Source organism: Orycteropus afer, unplaced genomic scaffold, assembly GCF_000298275.1.
Source record: "Orycteropus afer afer isolate SDZICR_OR568_19922 unplaced genomic scaffold, OryAfe1.0 scaffold00527, whole genome shotgun sequence".
NCBI classification, from domain to species: Eukaryota; Metazoa; Chordata; class Mammalia; order Tubulidentata; family Orycteropodidae; genus Orycteropus; species Orycteropus afer.
This window is the reverse complement of record NW_006922114.1, coordinates 1,682,429-1,691,526: the sequence shown is the minus strand read 5'-3', so window position 1 is coordinate 1,691,526 and position 9,098 is coordinate 1,682,429. Positions and strand designations below refer to the sequence as shown.

At 49.1% G+C, this 9,098-nt stretch overlaps 1 protein-coding gene across 1 annotated transcript in view; it reads left to right on the top strand.

Moving 5' to 3' along the window:
- The window catches only part of SEMA5A (semaphorin 5A), a 233,930-nt gene that overhangs the window by 140,616 nt on the left and 84,216 nt on the right, over positions 1-9,098 (top strand). The window contains exon 8 of the mRNA XM_007955665.1: positions 8,694-8,811. Coding sequence (XP_007953856.1) covers positions 8,694-8,811 — 118 coding nt within the window. The remainder of the gene's footprint in view (positions 1-8,693; positions 8,812-9,098) is intronic.

Here is a 9,098-nt window from a genome sequence, read left to right as displayed (position 1 = left end):
CTTACTGTTTGTTCTGTGAAAATCAGAGGCAGATGTAGGTCTGTGGGACCTGAGGCTTGCACAGTTTCAGAGAGGTCCTCACTAAGGAAACTAATTCTAAATTATGAACACAAAACCGCCAGGGCCGATCACAGGGCCTCCAAGAGTCTCCCTCCTGAAGTAAAGAAGCTTAACTGTGCTCAGTTCCCTGGTAAATGCCCCTCTGGCAATGATGTAAACATTACAAATCGTGATCCAAGAAGACTGAGTGAGAAGAAAACATATGGGCGCCATCTTGTGACGGGACCAATTCCCTTGTTTCCGGCTTTGCCTCTTACCGACCCTGTGCAAGGCTCAACCCTGCCCTGCACCTGTTTGGGATTATGGTTCCATCCTTCTCTTCTTTTGCCAAATATTTTATTGTAATCATATTTTTGTTACAGTGGGAAATAAGCTTTTAAGAAGAAATTGTACTGAAGTATTCCAGAGGCCATATCCTCTCGTGTAGCCTCTTAGCTTTTCTTAGCTACACGCCAGGCAACCAACAGTTTTGGATTCAGCTTTCTAGTCAGTTTCCCAAGACTGTGTGCTTCTGTTCCTTAAAAGCAATCTGTGTTCTAAGCAGACACCTGTGTAAAGCCACAGAATTGGTGTCATCCAGATTCTGTACTTCAGTTGAAAAACAGAACCAGAAGAATCCGCAATGGCGAGATTCACTGTTTCGTGTCTGTTCCCCACTTCTCCCACTTTGGAGCTTTGGAGTGAAACTCTGTGAAGAACATGCAGGTAAGCTCAGGCCACCAGCATGTTCTTGGTCTCAGACTCCCAAGCCTGAGTCGCCCCGAGCAGTGGTGCCTTGGACTGGTTCAGACACCTACCTCCTGTGCTGGTTATGTCTGTGTGTCAACTTGGCTGGGCCTGGCTGAGTGGCTGGGCAGCTGGATGCAGTATTCCCCATGATGAGACTGGTCATCAACTCCATGGTGGAATCTACTGGGAGCAGCTGAGTAGCTGCCTTAGGGATGTGGTCTGCTTCCTGTATAGAAGCAGAAGTTTTGAAATGGTCTCTAGCCTGTGGCACGCTTGGACCCTGCATGTAGCCATGTTGTTGCTCAGCAGCCTGCTATGCTCTGCTGACCTTGAGACTTACAATAGACTTAAGTTAATGGCCTGCCACGTGGATTGGTAATATCGGGACTGTGCCTTTTTACTTGTCAACCTTGGAGTTTCTCAGCCTCAGCAGCCAGCAGCTGTCTGAGTGAAGAAACACCTCTAGCTCCAGTGGGCCAGGAGCAGGAGGCAGAGCTGGACCCCAAGGTTGAGGGGCTTTCACCCAGCCCCTAGAGCCTGGCACTGTGAACTTGGACTTATTAAAGCCTCCAAATTGTAAGGATAAACTCCTGTGTGTTAAGGCCATCCCATTAGTGGTATATTTCCTGTTAGAGTGGCACTAGGGAACCAGAACACTTCCCCTATGATTTGCTGGCATTGGAGTCCACAGGAGCAGAAAGAGCCATAAGGAAACAGCCATTGCGTGTGTCTGAGAAACAACCCGTCTCCAGAAGGGCCATGAGCTCTGCCTTTCAGCAGGTCCTGGATGGGATCTGGCTTGATAGGTACTTCTGAGCAAGTGACTCAGCTCCTTTGGATCCCTTCCCCACACAAATGTCCCATCCAAGCGTGTTCCGGGAGAGCGAGGGCAGACATTGTGAAACGGGTCTGGCTGGCAGTGGGAACCCAGGACCAGATGGCTGCTCTGTCCCTGCGTGGATGGCCTCCTGAGCAGCACTGCTGTTGAGTGGCCTTAATCCATCACACCCTTGGTTGAAAGCTGGGTTTCAGAATGCTCCTCTGTCCCAGATGGAGGTCAAAAACAAAAGAAGGAAAAAAGCCAAGCTGCCTTTGTATGTGTGTTTTGCCTTCTTTTCCGTACTTCACATGGGTGTGCCACTGGCTCTGGACAAACGAAAGGAGCTCCCCTGTGGTGCAGTTGATGTGCTCAGCTGCTCACCAGAAGGTTTGTCGTTTGGTTCACCCAGGGGGGCCTCAGAAGAAAAGCTTGATGATCCACTGAAAACCCAGCTCTGAACATGCTAGGGAGCATAGCTCAACTCTAACACACAGGAGGTCACCGCGAGTTGGAGTCAACTCTACAACAATTGGTTCTGGACACACAGAAGGCAAACAGATGTGTCGAGAAAGTGCCTGCTGCCTTTAAACAGCTTCTCACTGTCTGAGAGGTCAAGTGTTGGTTACAGTGTACAGGGTCCCTTGGGTCTAATTCTCCTTCCAGTACGTCATCACTGGGCTTTGGTCTGTCTGGACAAGCGAGTCCCCTGGCAGTTCTTGTGGCTCTGCCAGGAGCATGTTGTGTACGTATCTGAGTGAGGTCCACATGTCCCATCTAATCAGTGCATGTTCAGTCATGCCTGTATCAAGCGAACTTGTGTCTAACTGTACAAGAAGTACCTGAGATTCAGTTGTGCGTGGAGGCCAGCACAGCTGAGTGTGAGGAGCGCTGAGGGCTAACCTTTGCCACAGTCTCAGGAGGACTTAGGGAGGCCAACAGAGATCCAGATGCAGGTAGACACCACACATGCCCTGTTTCCTGAGGGTCAGCCTTAGGATGGGTGATGCTCTTCTCTGGGTGGGTTCTGCACCAGGGAGGACCCCTCAGCATGATGCCTCATCCACTAAGCTGTGTGCAGAGTGTTAGTTTGGGTGAACTATAATGTAACCAGATAATTTCACCTTTACTCTCAAGTTACAGTTCTCTAAGGCATGGTGTAAGGATTAAAATGGATTCCTTGACCTTTTGCCCTGTGTGTTTGTCAGGTGAAGCTGTTGATTTGTTGACTCTTACCACCATCCTGCGATTTTGTCACGGAATCCCTTTCACAGACAGTGACCCTCAAAGACATATGATACAGGTCAAAGACTGTCTCTTCATTTGTATCCTTGATTGTCTGGGGAGGGGAGGAGACTTGGGGGCATTTATAATGTTCGATTTTATAGGACAGAGAATACAGGACACCAATAGCAAGGACACTTCCCTAAACAATGTGACCAATGAGTCCTCTTTCCCCTTTCTGCACATGGGCACGACTTTCTGTGGTCTTGATTCGCATGATGGCTTCATTCACCTTCATCCATGAGGGGCTCATGCTGGGCCACGGGTCCTCTCTGTGCCCACCGTGTCCTGGTTCCGGCCCCTGAATACACACTCACCAAAGCTGAGGTTACCTTCCTTGGAGAGTTTCATCTCAGGGTAGAGTTGGCCGCTCCAGAAAGCTTGTATGTTCGTTCTAGAGACAGTTGAGGACGAGATGACTGGGATTCTGACAGATGATTGGCATCCCTAGGAAAGCCGAGATACACAGGAGTGTCTGTGAGGACTGGGGCTGTCTGCACTGGATCAGAGACCAAGACTCAGCCCTGCGTCAGTCAAAACCACCAGTACACACACGTGGTCTGCTTTCTTCAACTACGTGCTATCTTTGCCCCCTTTTTTCCTATTAATTTTCCCCACAGTGCTTCACTGTAAAATGTATATCCATCTTGTTCAGTTTTAAAACAGATTTTTTCAGAAAAACTTGAGGATAATACCCTCCTACTAAGATTTTAACTAAAAACCATTTGCTTGGTATGACTTGCAGTATACATCAGTTATTCAAACTTCGTATTAAAAACAAATTGAAATGTGAAAAATGACCACTGTATTTAAAATCAATGTCACTTTGTGATAAGCCATCGTGAGTGCATTTCAATATATTACAATGTCGTCATCTGCACATTATGGCACATAACGTGAATTATTGAATGCTGTCAGTGAGGCCTGCAGGCTGAGGATAAACAGCCGTCATTTAGTCGAGATCCCGCCTTGAGTTGGTGTGCATCCCAGCTTGAAATCACATTATTACAATTGGGGCTGCACCTCAGTGCTTCTTGGAGTTACAAATGGAACTTGTGGTGGGTTTTCCTAATGTTCACCTCGTACACACCCATGGCCACGTTTCTCTCACTTAAGGGACACCTCAACATTCCATTCACATCATCACACTTTGTTGAAACCAGCCAAGTGGCTCTGCTCTTTGCCACTGATCCTGGAATGTTCACATGACCTTCATGCCATCCTTCCTGGGGTCATCACAGCCAGGAACGTTCTACTCACTTAGAGAACCCCACCCTTCCTAGAAAGCCACCTAAGACCTCACCTCTTCCTGGGACCCCTTCCTGGTCACTTCTCTCTCCTCCAATTCCTGTAGCACTGCTTGGTTGGGCTTCTTTCTTACTCATCTCTTGCTATACTGTATAGCTGGAGTCCCTGGGTGGTGCAAACAGTTAACATTCTCAGCTCCTAACTAGCACGTTGGAGGTTCAAGTCCATCCAGATGCACCTTGAAGAAAGACCCAGTGAGCTATTTCTGAAAATCGGCCGTTGAAAATCCTCCAGCCCCCAGTTGTGCTGTGACACACATGGCTGCCATGAGGCAGAGTGGAGTCCATGGCAGCCAGTGTGTCTTCTGCTTGCTGTGTGACTAAGTAGTGGCCATGAAGGCGTCCCTCCGCCCTCCCCAGACTCCGAGCTCATTGTGTTCTCCCTGTGTCCCCAGCTCGTGCTCCTGCACCTGGCACACAAATCAAAGCGGGGTTTCCTAATTGATCGGAACGTGCGGCTGAAATGCGTTGCACACCAGACGTCATGTGTCTCACATTGCTTTATTAAACAAACAGCCTGTGGACTCCGTATTAGCACTTTCTGTATTGTTCAAGATTTCTCCAGCAGTCTAAAACGTACAGTAACCTACATTTATCTTTAAGGATTAATTGTTGTTGTTGTTGTTAGGTGCCGTCAGGCAGTTCGCCTTCAGCAGCCCCGTGTACAGCAGGACAATGCACTGCCCGGTCCCGTGTCACCCTCACAGTCATTGCTCTGCTTGACTCCACCGTTGCCGCCAGTGTGTCAGTCCGTCTTGTGGACGGTCTTCCTCGTTTGCGCTGACCCTCTACTGTGCCAAGCATGATGCCCTTCTCCAGGGACTGGTTCCTCCTGACAAAGCGTCCAAAGTGTGCGAGATAAAGCCTTATCATCTTTGTTTCTAAGGCGCATTCTGGCTGTGCTTCTTCCGAAACTGACTTGTTCGTTCTTTGGGTAGCCCATCGTGTGTTTAATATTCTTTGCCAGCACCATAATTTAAAGGCATCAGTTATTCTTGAGTCTACTTTATTCACTGTCCAGCTTTTGCATGCATACAAGGCAACTGAAAATACCGTGGCTTGGGTTGGGCGCACCTTAGTCTTCAAGGGAACGTGACCACACAAGGTTTCTGGTCACACTGCTGTTGTGTGCGGTCATCTCCGCCCATGGTAGCAAAGTGATTCTCCTTAGGTAATGTATGATATAATCTAATCTCCAGACAGCCCTGTGACTTTGGGATTGTTGCTCCGGTTTTGCAGAAGAGGAAACCCAAGAAAGTCTGTGTTCCAGTTGGATTTAGGAGCGGAAGCACTCCAAGACTTCTCTGAGCACACCCCTCGGGAGTGTCACTGTCTACTTGGAGTAGTTTTCAGCCATGTTTCCAGGATGCTGATGTTGTTGAGGCAGCTCTTAAAGTCAAAGAATCAATTCTCAAGTATGTAGTCCCTGTGCTTGGGAATGAGGCATGTCAGACCATCTTGAGAATCGCCCCATTGTTGTTGTAAGTGGCTGTTGAGTGAGCTTCAACCCGTGGCAGCCTCCTCTGTGAGACACTGCCTGGTCCCAGGCGGTCTTCAGTCCTTGGTGTGTTGGAGTCCATTGCTGTTCCTATTGGTGCTGATCCATCTTACTGACGGCTTCCCTCGTTTTCAGTAACCCTCTATTTTGCCAAACATGATATCCTCTTCCAGGGATTGGTCTTTCCTGATGTTCTTTGTTGTTAGGTGCTGCCAAGTGAGGTCCAACCCACAGCAGCCCCGTGTACAGCAGAATAAAGCCCTGCCTGGGCCTGCTCCATCTTCACAGTCACTGCCACACTTGAGCCCACTGTTGCAGCCACGCAGTCATTCTATCTCAGTGAGAGTCTTCCTCTTTTTCCCTAATCCTCTGCTTTACCAAGCATGATGTCCTTCTCCAGGGAGTGGTCTTTCCTGATAACATGTCCAGAGTATGTCTAAGGAGCTAGTGTATGATCAAGAAACACGATTGTATTGAAGGAAACAGTCCAAGCTGCACTGAAGGCATTGGTGAAAAACAAGGCACGAGGAATTGACTGACTACCAATTGAGATGTTTCAAAAATGGATACAGTAAATGAAGAAGAATCGGTGCATTTGTATTACGGTGTTGGTGAAGAATAGTGAATACACCATGGACCACCAGAAGAACACACAAATCTCTTTCCTGATGATGTGTCCAAAATAAGCCAGACAAAATCTCACCATCCTCATTTGAAAGCTCATCTGGCTTCTTTCTTCTGAGGCTCATTTGTTCGTTCTTCTGGAAGTAGGGCAATTATAATTCCCAAACAGGTAACCTGAGAGCTACCACTACCACTGTGATGATGGGAATAAATGCCGTGCAGGAAACGTGGCCTTCGCACATTTTAGGGAAGCTGTTTAAGTAAGCAAAGCCTCACTCCTCAGTTGTGTCTGCAGTGTCCAGTTAGGTTCTTGTGTGTATATCTGTTCTCATAGCAACTACCATGGTTAAGATAACTACACACAATAGTGGGGTGACAAGAACATCCGAGCAGTTATGATAGTCTACTTCTTAACTATTAATTATGCAAAGCCATTCGACTGTGTGGATAAAACAAATTATGGATAACATTGAGAAGGATGGGAATTCCAGAGCACTCCATTGTGCTCATGAGGAACCTGGCCATAGACCAGGAGGCAGTCACTGGAACAGAACAAGGGATGCTGCATGGTTGAGAACCAGGAAGGGAGTGCATCGGGGTTGGGTCCTTTCACCATATTTACTCAATCTATGTGCTGAGGAAGTAATCCCAGAAGCTGGACTCCATGATGAAGAGTGTGGCATCAGGATTGGAGGAAGAATCATTAACAACCTGGGATATGCGGGCGACACAACCTTGCTTGCTAAAAATGAAGAGAACTTGAAGTACTTACTGATGAAGATCAAAGAGTACAGCCTGCAGTATGGATTATACCTCAATGTAAAGAAAACAAAAATCCTCGTAACCAGACCAACAAACAACATCACAGTAAGTGGAGAAAAACTGAAGTTGTCAAGGATTTTATTTTGCTTGGACCCACAGTCAACACCCCCGAGAAGCAGCAGTGAGGAAATGAGGCGTCGTGTTGCACTGGGCAGACCTGCTGCAAAAGACTTGTTTGGAGTGTTACGAAGCAAAGACATGACTTTGAGGACTAAGGTGGGCCTGACCCAAGCCATGGTCTTTTCATGGCCTCACACGCGTGTGAAAGCTGGACAGCGGACAAGGAAGCTGCAGAGGAGCTCAGAAGGAAGTTGGGCGATCTGCTTCCATAGTGATACCACCTCGGACACCCAAGGAGGGGACTTGATGCCTTTGAATTGTGCTGTTGGTGAAGAATATTGACTATACCATAGGCTACCAGAAGAACAAAGAAATGTGTCTGGGAAGAGTACAACTGGGGTGCTCCTTGGAAGGGAGGCTGGCCAGGCCTCATCTCACATACTGTGAATATGTTGTCAGGAGTGGTCTGTCCCTGGAGAAGGATACCATGCTTGAGAAATTAGAGAGGCGGCAAACAAAAGGCAGACCCTCAACAAGCTGGGTAGACGCGGTGGCTGCGGCCATGGGCTCAGGCACAGCAAGGCTTGTGAGGCCGATGCAGGACCGGGCCGCGGTGTGTCTGTCGGCCATTCACAGGGCGACGGTGAGTCAGAGCCGACTCAACAGCACCTGCCGGCCACAACAACAACGAGTGATCGTTAAAGCTCTCACCTTGAAAGCCTTTGACACCTAAGGCTGATGTGAAAGTCAGTGTGTGTCTGGTCTGCTCACTTGGTCAGAGGAAGGTTATTGGGAGGTCACCGCCCCTCGTTTCTTCCTGTGAGGGCTGGTTCACGTGCTGTCTCCTGGGGTCCAGTCTGCACAGCTGTTGGGCGTGGCCATGGTACACAGGCTGACGTGGGAGGCTCAGTCCTATGGGAGAGGAGTATGGCCACAGAGAGTCCCCGCCATGGACAGACCCATGCTTCAAGATCCGGAGGCTACTGCTTGGAATTTCCCTGAGAAAACAATTCAGTAGAATAAAGGGACCATTTGTATGAAGGTGTCTGTTCATTTAAAAGGCAGTAACTGGAGGTCACTGCCATATCCAAGAGAGTCCAAATGGCTGTTAAATTTTGCTGCCATGTTTAACACCTTGGAAACTTACAAGAGGCAGGAAGACTTTACAAAACTTCAAAAGTTAGATAATGGGAACTACCAGTTGTTGTTGAACAGAGTCGAGTCAATTTGGACTCACAGTGACCCTGTAGGACTAAGGAGAATTGCCCTGGGGGGCTTCTGAGGCTCTGATTTTTATGGGAACAGATTACTGGGTCTTTTCTTCCCTGGAGCCACTGGGTGGGTTTGAACCACCACCCTTTGGCTACCAGGGCTCCTTCAGATAGAAGGAGCTATGTACAAACGGTCTATCCATCACCACCTGTGCATGTGAATGCAGGGGTGGGCCGGGGAGAGCTGCTTCCTCCTGACCCAGGGTGGGGTGTGTTTACAGCGCCTGCCTCGGGGCCCAGGACCCGTATTGCGGCTGGGACGTGACGATGAAGAAGTGTACGAGCCTGGAGGACAGTCTGAGCATGACCCAGTGGGAGCAGAGCGTGTCCGCGTGTCCCGTGAGTGCCCGCCCTCCTGACACCCCGGCCCCGTGTCACTGTCCTCCATGCTTTCCTGCATGTCACAGTGAGAGCAGAGCGTGTCCCGTGAGTGCCCGCCCTCCTGACACCCCAGCCCCCTGTCATCGTCCCCCGTGCTTTCCTGTGTGTCACAGTGGGAGCAGAGCGTGTCCCCATGTCCTGTGAGAGCAGTGTGTCCACGTGTCCCGTGAGCGCCCGCCCTCCTGACACCCCAGCCCCCTGTCATTGTCCCCCGTGCTTTCCTGCGTGTCACAGTGGGAGCAGAG